The 12,667-nt window shown below is 35.9% G+C and overlaps 3 protein-coding genes across 3 annotated transcripts; all 3 read left to right on the top strand.

Annotated features, from left to right (window-relative positions):
* Positions 1-319: 319 nt before the first annotated feature.
* On the top strand, positions 320-2,248 carry GCK72_006198 (uncharacterized protein; the record flags this gene model as incomplete). The annotated part of the gene is made up of 7 exons (XM_003113790.2): positions 320-484; positions 654-819; positions 1,065-1,170; positions 1,215-1,445; positions 1,493-1,610; positions 1,669-1,819; positions 2,175-2,248. The coding sequence occupies 7 exons, from the start codon at positions 320-322 to the stop codon at positions 2,246-2,248; spliced, it is 1,011 nt and encodes a 336-aa protein (XP_003113838.2).
* Positions 2,249-3,908: 1,660 nt separating this feature from the next.
* Positions 3,909-6,155, top strand: GCK72_006197 (uncharacterized protein; the record flags this gene model as incomplete). The annotated part of the gene is made up of 6 exons (XM_053725521.1): positions 3,909-3,989; positions 4,058-4,153; positions 4,512-4,668; positions 4,714-5,134; positions 5,182-6,052; positions 6,099-6,155. 6 exons carry the CDS (start codon positions 3,909-3,911, stop codon positions 6,153-6,155), a joined length of 1,683 nt encoding a protein of 560 aa, XP_053589715.1.
* A 2,664-nt stretch (positions 6,156-8,819) lies between these two features.
* GCK72_006196 (uncharacterized protein) lies at positions 8,820-9,395 on the top strand (the record flags this gene model as incomplete). Its single annotated transcript, XM_003113870.2, has 5 exons — positions 8,820-8,844; positions 8,896-8,988; positions 9,048-9,155; positions 9,215-9,314; positions 9,365-9,395. The coding sequence occupies 5 exons, from the start codon at positions 8,820-8,822 to the stop codon at positions 9,393-9,395; spliced, it is 357 nt and encodes a 118-aa protein (XP_003113918.2).
* Between the last annotated feature and the right edge of the window lie 3,272 nt (positions 9,396-12,667).

The following is a 12,667-nucleotide window of genomic DNA, read 5'->3' as shown; positions in this document are numbered from 1 at the left end:
ACCTCGTGCCCATTCTCACACAAAAAACCTTTTCTTCTTCCTCCTTTTTTCTTCCTCTCATGTAGCTCTCAGCTCCCACAACAATGACTTGCGACAAGGAGGAGGGGGAGCCAAGAGAAGAGTTGGCGAAGACGACGTCCCAAAGAAAAAGTCCATATTTGTATAATCCATTCCCTCTTCTCCTTCGCTTTCTTTCACCATTGTCATAAATCATTCCAGAGTCGTTTTTCGTCGTCGTTTCATTCTTTTGTCTTTTCACTTCTTTGTCCCATCACCAACCTCATCAATTTATCAGATTACCATCTCATCTCTTCCCGTCATGTTCACCCGTAATGAGACGGTGAACACGTCGGTTACACATGGATTCGAAGATCTTATAACTTATCATATTGTCAATACATCACTTGGTGCAATTTCTACATTGGTCAACACTCTTCTCATCATTATCTTCATCAGCTATCGACCTTTTAGGACACGATATGTGGTAAAAAATTATCAAGATATAAAATGAAATTAGAAAATGGAGAGATTGAAAAGAAGAAAGATAGAAGTTCACTACACTGTTATTTTTTACAAATTAGCTCGTATTACAATGTTTTTGAAAAAAGATGGATCCCCGACCTTCTAAAGTTCCACTCACTAATCTTTTTCAGTTACTAATTCTTCTCAACGTGGGTGATCTCATCAACAGTATGGCCATCGTGTTGACTGGTCTCAATCGAATCGAACTGTATTCAACTGCAATTCGAACAATGACTCTTCCAGTTCGAACTTCATTTGAATGTGCCATTGAACCATGGCTCATTCTGAAACTCATCGGTTAGTTTCAATCTCTCTGTATCATATGCTTCGATCATGAGGGTCGTTTTGTTTGCGGCGTGAAGACGTCGATCCGTGGGTGTACTCTTTATTGCAATATGACACCCGAATAGAGGAAGATGGAGGAAAAACTGAGAGGAGTCTTACTTCCGATCAAAGTGACGTGGAATTTATAGAGAATAGAATCAGAATAGAATCAACAATGGAAAAAGAAGATAATTCAGTTAATCAAAATCCTTTTTCAGGAGATATTCTGATCCCAGTCTCCACATTCTGGATGGGTGTCGAACGACTCGTTGCCATCCTATTCCCTATTTTCTACAGATTTTCAGTTGATGGAAAAGCTGTGAAGTGAGTTATCGTCTTGGAAAATATCATCTAGTTTTATTTTTCAGATACCTCGTGGTCCCTGGAATCAGTCTTCTCTTTGTTTTTGTTTCCATCTGTGTTGCCTTTTATCTCGCTTTCACTGAAAATCATCTCACAAGTTTCTATTGTGGAAGGAAAGCAGCATTTGGAGAAGGATTCGGAACGTTCATTTACTGCTGTAATATCACTTGCAACGTGGCAAGTACTATTTTCGCAACAGCCGCTTACTTCAAAGCTTTGAGACTTTCCAAGACGCAGTGAGTGACACGAAATTCGAAAATTTTGGAATTAAAATTATTTCCAGACCAAGAATGCAGCGACAAGTGAATGTGATTCGGTATTACTTGCTTATTTCTGTCCTTTCGACACTTCTTGTTTCCCTTCCAAATACTATTGCACTATTCCAATTATATGTAGAAAAGGTGAGTCTTTTTTTTCTCGAAACCAAAAAAGTGTTCTTCTTAAATTGTCTTGTTCTAGGTGAGTGACAGTCTGTCAAAACCGGCGTATTGGATGCAAACGATTAACAGTGGAATACATTTCTTTGTGTATTTGGCATTGAACAAAGAATTTCGAGCGAGAACATTTCGAATGTTCAAAATGGTTCATTCCGAAGAGATGTCTTTGTCGAGTGAGTTGAAATTGAATAAAATAGAGTGAAAATATTTGGGGAGGATGAAGTAGAAAAAGATGGGTTTGGAACCAAATGGAACAAGGAAGGAAAAACAATTTCAGCACGTAGAACTTTGAAAAGCAAAAGAAAAGGGCATTTGGATCGAAGCAGCATCATTAGCTTTTTTAGAAGGGATAACAGAAATCTGAAAACACTTTTTTCAATCAGAGCCAAAAATATTAATTGAGCTTTGGGTTTGAAGTTTTAAAAAACCTTCACAGTTAATAGAATTTATCTTGACTCTCTGACTTTTAATTATCTGAAATACACGTTCAAAATCCTAAATTTCTAAATAATCTCAATAAATTTTCAGAAAAACAATCCCCAGATGGATGTGAAACTCCTCTCCGCGGTTCGGCCAAAACCTTGACAGCAAGAACTGCCTGATAATTTATTTCCCCTCTAACTAGTACCCTTCCGATTTAGTTTCTAATTTATTTCCGCTCAAAAAACAAAACAAAAACGATCTCTTCTCACCTGTATTTTAGTTGAAAGTGTACATTACACTGGTCTCATTTTTGTGATTCATCTCATTTTTCTTCTCTAAATTCACCGCCCGTTGTTGTCTCCGTTGTCATCATCCTTTTTTCCAAAACCCAGGAAAAATCCTTTCAAACAAATGAACGATTTCAAGTAACTTGTACTCTCGTTTTTCAAATACAAAACCATTCACTCGCCTTCCAACTAAATGATGAATAGCCATTGTGATTCGAACTCTCGAACATCATCATCCGTCGCCCGGCGCTTGCCTTCAGCCCTTCGTATAATTATGTACATGAAGGCGCAACTGGTAGTTACAATTCTACACTTTTTGTCGCGTCAACAGTCCTCTTCTGTTTCTTTTTTCCTGTCTAGTAGAGGAAGCATATCCGACGACGACCAAGTGTTTATGGATATTAGAGGGGCGGGAGGAACAAAATAGCCCATAACAGGCGGAGAGGTTCAATACTTTGATCATGAATTGGCATCATGCCAACTCATATCTCCTCCTCTTTTCTTCTTCTTTCTAAACCAGTAATCCCATCATAAACCATCATGGATCATTTGAGAAGAGGACACTCTCGGCGTGGTCACTTCTTATTCACTTTTCACTTTTTTCTCCTCATTTTTTATTGTTTCTCCAGAACCGAAGGTTGGAAGATTCTCTTCTTTTGTTTCACCTTCAAATGTTTTTTCTGTTCTATTGAACATCTTTGGATATCTTCCAATCCACTTTCAATGTTTGCAGTCTGAATTCTTTTTCTTTTTCCCCCGTAACACTAAACTGTTCATTTGTTATTTGGTATACTTGTAAACGACTGTTCGCTTTGTTTCAATGTGTGATAATGTTGAATGTAACAATTGATTCATAGAAGGAGGGAAGAAGTTATGACTTTTATATTAGAATCAAGGCGTGAAAGATCTCGAACATCAACTAAACTAGTAACAGTTCGGATTGTTTCTAACTTCTCGTTGTGAAATCGAATTTCAAAATTTTAGTACTCTCTTCACTTGCTCCCTGTTTTATGTGCTACATCCTTCTAACTGTCAATCATTTATATTTCAACCATTGAACTCTCCTCTCCCTGAATTCGTTCCGCTAGCAAAAATCCGATAAGATCTTATTCTCGAGAATCCTCAGTTCGTTTCATTTTTTTGTGCAACTTTCCATTCCGTTTCTCTTTCGTTTTATCTCCATTTCATCTACATTTTTCCCCATTTTCATCATCTTCTATTGTTCCAGAATTAGCGGAAAACAGCTTTACCAAAAAAGAAGAATCCAGTTTTTATATTATAGAGACCCCTAGAACAGCCAACACATTCCTATTCGATGCCTTTTTGGCTACCACACGTGTCCGATTTGTCACATTTTCTTCTTCTTTATCTGAATGAGTGACTCATCTTCTCTTGTTTACAACCGACTGTTTCTCGATACATATACGATACGATACCTCCCATTCAGAAGCTTACTAAAAGCATTTATCGAATTCTGAATCATTCTCAAACAGTTTACAACATCATTTCTTTACTTTTTTCTTATTTGACTTTCTCATTTTCATATTTCCAGATGAGCGTTCCAGCAGCTTTTCTCATACTTTTATGGTCGTCAATTGCCGGATCTTTGCCTTTGGCACCTGCGCCGCCCGACGTAAGATTTCAAAGTTTTATTATTAGTACTTATTCTTTTTACATAAATCGTTATATTATATCGTTTAGTTCAATGCCGACTTTTCAAAAAGAGATATTCAATCGGATTTGATGCCAATTGTTGGAGAAGATGAGCTTCAAAATTTACGACATAACGGATTTCAAGTACGTTTCATCATCCAAAGTCAGTTTTATGATTCGAACGGAACAGTAGTTCGAAATAACCTTTGGGGAATTTGATTCAAGTAAATATTCGAATTAGAATTAGAATGCCCGCAAACAAATCTTTACACTTTCTCTTTTTTTCTCCAATTTGTTCACTCATCCGGAGGTCAATCAAGGCCTTTTCTTTTCTCAACTTATTTACAACTGCCATTGCAATAAGATACTTGTATTCCGATAGCCAAAAAGCATAAATAATGAAGATGTTTCTGGTGGTCAGAGGAACTGGTTACGTCATCAGAAGATGTCATAACATCGGAGAAAAGAAAGTGATCAAACAGTCTGTTTTTGTCATTTGCAGGAACAGTTACATCATCTGAGACAGCAGAATATTGGAAGAAATTCTGCAACAATCACAGATGAAATGGCTAGAATCAGGAACTCGATTGAAGATATTTCAGAGTTTTCAGTGGATTCAAATGAAATTGATGAGGCAATTAATGACATCACCGTGCCTAGTAAGGAATAATTTTAAGAGTGTAAGAAAAACAGGATTTTTACAGCGGATGTCAAATTGAAAAAGAGCAGCAAATTTGCGGAACTCTCTGAAATTCACAACGCCGATTCTTCGAATAAGGGTCTTCCACCATTTGCATTTTCAGAAGATCAAGAAGAATCCGAATCAGATGTTGAGAAAGTCGAAGTAGTTCCTCCCACTACAACAATTGTTCTGGCAACTCTTCCAACTACAACCGTCTCCACAACTACAAGAACAACCACGACACCGCCAACAACTTTCATCACAACAACACAGAAATATGTTCATATCGATAGTGATGTGTCAGTTCCGAGAAGAACACAAATCGCAATTTCATCAACTCCAATGGTTGATAGAACAGTAACAACTTCTCACGTCCCAATTGAGATTTCCACGACTACATTGGCTCCCATTGCAAGCACGACACCTTCTACTACTGAATACAGGTATCATGCATATCAGAAAGGAATATGTCTTATTTTAATATTTTCAGTCCTCCTCCCACTACACGTTCATATATTGCATGGAATACTCAATCTCCTCATATTTTCTCTTCATCAACTGTTCGCCTCCCGTCAGCAATTCCATTGGCAACATCAACAACATTCGCCTCAAGACTTCCTGAAATAATAATGACAACTCCGAGACCATATCGTGGAGGTCCATTCACAACTGAATTCACAATTGAACCAATACAAAAACGAAGTGAAGGACGTACTTCTTTGAGGGATAGAATCAGATCTACGAGTCAATTATTGAATCTTTTGGGTGACAAAATTTCTGGAATCGATCAAAAGGCGGTTTCAACTGGAGTAGAACCCAAGACTGGTGTTCTCACAAACATATATGATCGAGGGGAAATCAAACATCGTAATTATCGAACGAAACAGTGGGGAATAAGTGGAGAAGGACGGCAAGGAGTTCAAACTTATGATGGACAATTCAGTGGAGTTGCTTATGGCGCAACCAAACAGAAAGGTGGCGGATATATAATGAGAAAGAAAATGGGAAAGAGACCATGGTCATCGAGAGGATACAAGACAAGAAGACTAGGGGAAAGAAGGCCTGAATACACAAGACCATCCACATTTGTGGAGAAGAAGACGACTGAAGTAGCAGTTGAACCTTATGGAAGCAAGAGAAGAGGAGAATGGATCCGGGGTGTTAAGGTGTCAGAGAGAAGAAATGCAGTGAGAAAAGTTAGTGAGAGTCAGAAGAGTTTCGCACAAGCTCTACTGGAGTCAGAAGAAGCTTCTATGAAACAGCTGAAGAAAACTTTGAGACAAATTAGAGAAGTTGTCAAGATAAAGACTTCATCATCAACGACATCAACTGTGACAACAACACCTCGTCCTATCAAAAAGGTTTGTGAAGTTTCAGAAAATCAATGCATTCTTTTTCTATTTTCAGAAAAACCGAATCGACTCGGAATTTTTCAACGGACCATTTGATCTTCGACGCGTTTAGAATCTCATAATGAATTTTTGTTTTTTTTTGTTAAGTAATTAAATTATTTGTAAATATAGGTTTCTTCTATGAACTGCCAGATAATTTCTTTGTCTTTCTTTGAAAATTTTTTCTCGCTGAATTCGTTTACCCTAATAAAGAACTAATGATTTTATAGCTTGCAAATATCTTCAAGGAGAAACATCCATCCCGAATTCTATAAACGTAAAGCGTCTCCATCTCATACGAGCATTTCCTCTCTTTCCATAGATGCCTCCTCCTAATAAATTGCTCGAACCTCCTATTTCTCCTGCTCTTTTTCTTTCGTTTTCAAGTCTCCATGACAACGGAATTGACACGCGGAAAGCCGCTTTCCGCGCACGCAAACTGAAGAATTCTTAAGAAAGAAATGGTGTAAGAAACTAATACAAACATGATTTCGAATGTGGTAAGTCTCTTTAATTTCAAGAATTTCAAGTTTTCGCAATCAATAAGTAGTTATGAAATATCGAAAATTGTTTTAGAATCTAAATTAAAAAATGTTACAATTGTTATAAAGTAACTGAACATTCTTTTTGTCTTTGAATATGTTTTACAAATTAGTCAAAAAACATGTTCTGTCATTTTAAGAGACACTTTCTCTAGTGATGAACCTTAGGCCAACTGCCCATAGAACACATCGGCCAAACGCTATTAGCCCATTCGGTTTTTTGATATTATGGGTCCATATGATGACCTTATGAAAAAACCGTACAGCTTTTTAGGCTCCGCCCCCTTTGACATATAGAAAAAAATCGGGGTAGTGAAAAAATTAATTTTTTCCCTTCAACTGATATCTGAAAAAAAGTTCGGAAATGAGTTTTAAGCGTGTTTTTGAACATTTTTTGTGTTGACAACTTTTGGAAAATCTTTTGGCATCAGTCAAAAAAAATTGTTTTTTTGAAAAAATTTTCAGTTTTTTGCTTACCCCCAACAATTTTATAATTAGTTCCAAAAAGTTTTTTATGCCAGTTTGATTGTCTTTAGGCCGTGAAATTTTGTGCCAATTTTTAATCCGAAATTTTGACACCTTTTTTTTCTATAAGCAAAAATGTGTGTTTTTTCACGAAATTTTCACGTACCCCCCTCCATGGTGAAAAAAGTGAAAGTCTGAAAATTTCAAGAAACTTTGTATATGAGTTTACCTGATAGTAATCGAAAGGTTCACCAAGTATGAAAACATATAATGCTTTTCTTCTGAAGTTATGAGACCTCAAAAACTCAAAATCACTATTTTCAGATGGAGCTGTAAAAATCAGATATTTTTCAAACTTTCATCAATTTATTACTTCCAATATTATTTGATTTTGCATTTTTCATAGGTTTTCATTAATTTTCTGAAAAAGAAAATCATCAGTCACGTTTTTCTCTTCTAGGTGTGTCTTGAACTTTTTGATATTTCTGTATCCTTCCTACGGGACCTTTTTCTAAGCAGTGAAATGGTTCAAACTCAAGATTCCACATTATTTCAAAATGGCATTACTATAAAAAATTACGTAGCAATGATATCGGCAAACGATTCACCAGTTTCCAGTCGGTGATTAATGTGAAAAAGTGTTGCAATGTCATTATGTTTCCTTCTTTTGCAAAGTAGTTTTCTGATGTTTTTAGAGTATATTTTTATCTCTGGCACTAGTACATTTCAGCTCTGAACTTTTCTAAAAGTGTATTTAGACTTTGGCACTCCAGGTATCTCCGCATTGAGAGGATACAGAAATATCAAAAAGTTCAAGACACACCTAGAAGAGAAAAACGTGACTGATGATTTTCTTTTCCAGAAAATTAATGAAAACCTATGAAAAATGCAAAATCAAAAAATATTGGAAGTAATAAATTGATGAAAGTTTGAAAAATATCTGATTTTTACAGCTCCATCTGAAAATAGTGATTTTGAGTTTTTGAGGTCTCATAACTTCAGAAGAAAAGCATTATATGTTTTCATACTTGGTGAACCTTTCGATTACTATCAGGTAAACTCATATACAAAGTTTCTTGAAATTTTCAGACTTTGACTTTTTTCACCATAGAGGGGGGTACGTGAAAATTTCGTGAAAAAACACACATTTTTGCTTATAGAAAAAAAAGGTGTCAAAATTTCAGAATGAAAGTTGGCGCAAAGTTTCACGGCCTAAAGACAATCAAACTGGCATAAAAAACTTTTTGGAACTAATTATAAAATTGTTGGGGGTAAGCAAAAAACTGAAAATTTAAAAAAAAAAACAATTTTTTTTTGACTGATGCCAAAAGATTTTTCAAAAGTTGTCAACACAAAAAATGTTCAAAAACACGCTTAAAACTCATTTCTGAACTTTTTTTTCAGATATCAGTTGAAGGGAAAAAATTAATTTTTTCACTACCCCGATTTTTTTCTATATGTCAAAAGGGGCGGAGCCTAAAAAGCTGTACGGTTTTTTCATAAGGTCATCATATGGACCCATAATATCAAAAAACCGAATGGGCTAATAGCGTTTGGCCGATGTGTTCTATGGGCAGTTCGAGAAATACTGACATTGTCTCTTAAAAGGTCAAAGCACTGACGAAAAGATACATAATTTTTATAACTTCCTGCATTTTCAGCGTTCCTCCCTCGTCTATCAAGTTCTTTTAAATCTTCAAAAGACACTTTCCCTTGTATATTTTCTGGTTATGTTCATTCTTTTCTTTTATAAAGGTGAGAATCTAGAAGGCAAATCCGTTTTTCACATCAAAACTCTACTCTCAGGCACGATTCTTCCCTACCCCCGATATGTTCGAGTCATGGAATTTTTCATCATCATTCCATTTGCACCGATTGAATACTTAAGGATAAGTTGGGGTGAGTTTCAAGTTTCAGAATTCAAGTTTTTAGCAAAAATGAGTGAGACAAGGTTTCAGGTAGTCGAGGAAATCTTCTGGAGAGTACGGCGTTTCTTGCTTTATCTACAATTTTATCAGTTCCGATTATTATAATTTTGGTATATTTAGAGTTCTTTCAAAATTATGGTGAGTCATTTTTAAGATTAAGATTGAAACGGTTCAAATCCGAAATATGTTATTTTCAGTCCTATTTATCGAAGAAATTTTCACATACGTCGTTGGATTCTTCGTGATTCTTCAAACTCTTCTATCATTGGTGCTCTCAATAACTTTTTCTTCGTCAGGGTAAGAATTTTCACTTCTTGAATTCTGAATATTTCGTTCTATATTTTCAGACAACCAGCTAGTGGCCAACGAACGTCATAATCATTGGAACTTGAATAAAATTGAATTAGAAATAGCAAAGACAAATAAATAGATACGAAGCATTTCGTTTTTGTTTTTTTTCCAGAATCTTTTCATTTACCAGAGCTCTTCTTTTTCAGAAGATGTTCATATCTTCTTCTTATTCATATTTTTATTAATTGCATGCTCATTTGTCTTCAGTTTTTAACCCCTGCTCCCAAAGTACTTCCAGTCTCAGGTGCAGATTCCAAAAGTACTTCAATCAACACGTCATTTTCAACAAGCTGTCTTGTCTCGTGACTCTTTTTCTGCAATCCGAGTTTCCCACGGGTGAAGTTGAATGTATGTGTGTCCTGTTGCTGCTGCAAAAAATAAAATAGAGTGCTTGTCTCATATAGAGAGCTTTTATTTTTATATTCGTTTGGCACAATTTTGCGACCACTTGAAAGCCAATTGTCGAAAAGGACCCACAACCACAGAGCACAGCACGGTTCTTCTGAAAGAAAAACTCATTGTTTCAACAAAAAAGAGAATGAAAGAACTCAGAAAAGAGCATTGTTCCAGTTTACTTGAATTTTTGAGATTTTCTTTTTGGTGGGGAATTCCAAATGAACCGGAATAAGGAGGAATCTATTTTCTAGGAAAAGCTAGAAGAGGAAGTTAAAATACAGTGATGTTTTGGATACTCAACATGGCTTAGGGTAAAAATTGGAGCTTTATGATAATTGCAGGATACCGGAACCTTCTAGAATTTTCAGCGCGTGAAAACATCTGGTTTTTTGACTGGAAAATCTCCATACTATTAGAAATATGTTTTTCAATTTGGATATGTTCACCACATTGTCTATAAGTCAAGGTAACCCAGAAGTTATGGTAGCCAATAGTTGAGTTGCATGGACACCCTATTTTCGATTTTCGTTGAAAAATCGTTTCTACACAGCTCGGAAAATGAGGACTCAGATTTTCAATGAAGAATTCTTCAAAACCCTCGAATCTAAAAAATGAAAGCTCAGACTCTAAAAATACATGCTCTTGTTTATTGGTTATCCTTTCCCGGTTCGTAGACATCTATCCATTTTCTGATAATTCTTGAATCCACCAACGCCTTCTTCTTTTTTGCACCCAAAGTCGTCGTCGTCGTCGTCACACCCACTTGTCCCATCTGCATAAATTATCAATTTCTCTTTCCATTCCAACACTCAATTACCATATTCCAATTGCTCTTTGCTCTTCTTTCTTCTTTATTCATCCACATCTTCTCCGTTTTTTCTTTCTCAGGTGTATCTGATGACGTACCCTGATTAGATGTGCAGCTCTTTTTTCTCTCGAAACTAGAATCGATTCACCACGCAATTTTCTTCCAGCAACACTATTTGTGGAAGTTCATGCAGGTGAAACAAGTTTCTTTCATCCAGAAATTTGAAAAAAATGATTTCATAAGTAAAAAAATAACTCATGTGAGCCGTGAGAGTCCCTCGGAAGTTACCACAAAATTACTCTTCCTTCCTTTTTTTGTTTTCCATTCACAACTTTACTCTTCTTTCTGTGGCCACACACACAAAACCCAATCATCAGCTGAGACAGGCTTTCGTCAATCAAACTCATCAAAAACACCCCGAACTTTTCTCTTTTTCCGTGTTTGTTCCTCTGTTTGATTCTTTCTGTATTTCTAAATAACATATGGCCGTTGTCTGGAATGACTCTCTTGGGAATCACTAAAAAGAATATAAAAGTGGAAATCATTTTTCTTGAAGTCTGTTGAAAAGTTTGGTTATGCAAATTGTAAACGACAGCAGGATAATAATAGAATAGTCCGAGAGACAACGGGGACCAGTAGGAATGGTTTTCTGAATCTTACGTGATTCAATACTTGCCACGGATACGTCCGTGTCTGTGAAAGGTGCCTACCATACATTAGTTGTGTCTCGAATGTTTTTATTCCGGACGGAAGAGAAAATATCACTTTGTCATTAAGCTATTGAAAGTGAGAGTTGATCTATTCAAATATTTCCAATTAAATCAGTTCTCTCTCAGAATTGGACCCATCACTGTGATAATCTTGTTTTCGGTGGATCTGATCTGAGTCAGCAATGGATTAGATCAAACCTCGATCATCCAAATTTCCTTGTTATATTGTTACAGAACGAACGAAAAAACTTTTCATCCCCTTTTCATTCTTGAAAGATCCCACCGATTTACAAAGTTCCTGGTCGGAGAGAATAAATTTCCTTTCAAACCCCCAAAATCCTTTCAATTGCACTTTCGGTTTTTGTGACGCAAAACTTTTCGAGAAAACCCATCGAACCTTCCTTCCAAGAACTTTTCAAGTACCTGACAATATCGTGAATTCTGACACAAAAGAACAAAAAAGGAAGAGTTGAGAAGTGCTCCCACGTTATATCTTTGCAACTCCTTAAATTTTTCCCATGTTCCTTAGCAAAAAGTGAGAAAACTTCCTGCACAAAAATGATGAATAAATAAGTTTCTGTATATATTATCGTTATATTTATGTCAGCTGAGAAGGCGAAGAAGACGAAGAAGAGAGACAAGGTCTGAATAATCAATTAGTTTTTTCTGTTTGGTTGTATAATAATTTTCATACATGTACATATCAGACCACCCGGTATCGGATTTCTTTGGTTACTCAAAAGAAGAGAAAAGAAAAAAAGGAGCAATTTAATTGGGTGGCCCCTGATCTGGAATTCAAATCACAAATGCACTTTTTTTGTTCCTCCTTCTTTTTTTTAGGTTGAGTGCCTCGGTTTTTTATAGAATACTTGAGTTTCCTTTTACGGATTCAGAATGTTGTTTATATAAACTTCAGCTATAGCAAAGATGAGTTTCTTAGAAGCTCCCGATTTAATGTTCTGATGGGTTTCGAACTTTCATGAATTCCTCATCTTCGACCTCCAATCATATTTATTTTCTTTTTTCAAAAATAAAACTGAACATGATGAATGTCATGAAAATAATATTGTTCCTCATTCGCCTTGGGGTTCTGTGGTTTTATTTTCATTTCGGAATAAAAAGAAAAAAGAGAAAAAAAGAAGAAGAACGTAGAGAGAAACGGATCGAAATTATTATTTGAGATTTTATGAACCATAACATTCTTTTAGTTTTTCTCTTATTTTTCTCTGGCCACGGACTCGGTTTTTTATGTGAATAGTTGTTTTAAGTGAGCATAATGATAGATAATTAGGGCATTTCGAATCGAAGTTTTGACTCTTTTTGAAAAGAGTTTTCAGTATACATTCGTTGGTCGATCAGAAATCAAACGACTACGGTATGGCGTG

The sequence above is a fragment of the Caenorhabditis remanei genome, chromosome II, assembly GCF_010183535.1.
Source record: "Caenorhabditis remanei strain PX506 chromosome II, whole genome shotgun sequence".
Classification (NCBI taxonomy): domain Eukaryota; kingdom Metazoa; phylum Nematoda; class Chromadorea; order Rhabditida; family Rhabditidae; genus Caenorhabditis; species Caenorhabditis remanei.
The sequence above is the reverse complement of the archived record's forward strand: the minus strand, read 5'-3'. Positions and strand labels throughout refer to the sequence as shown.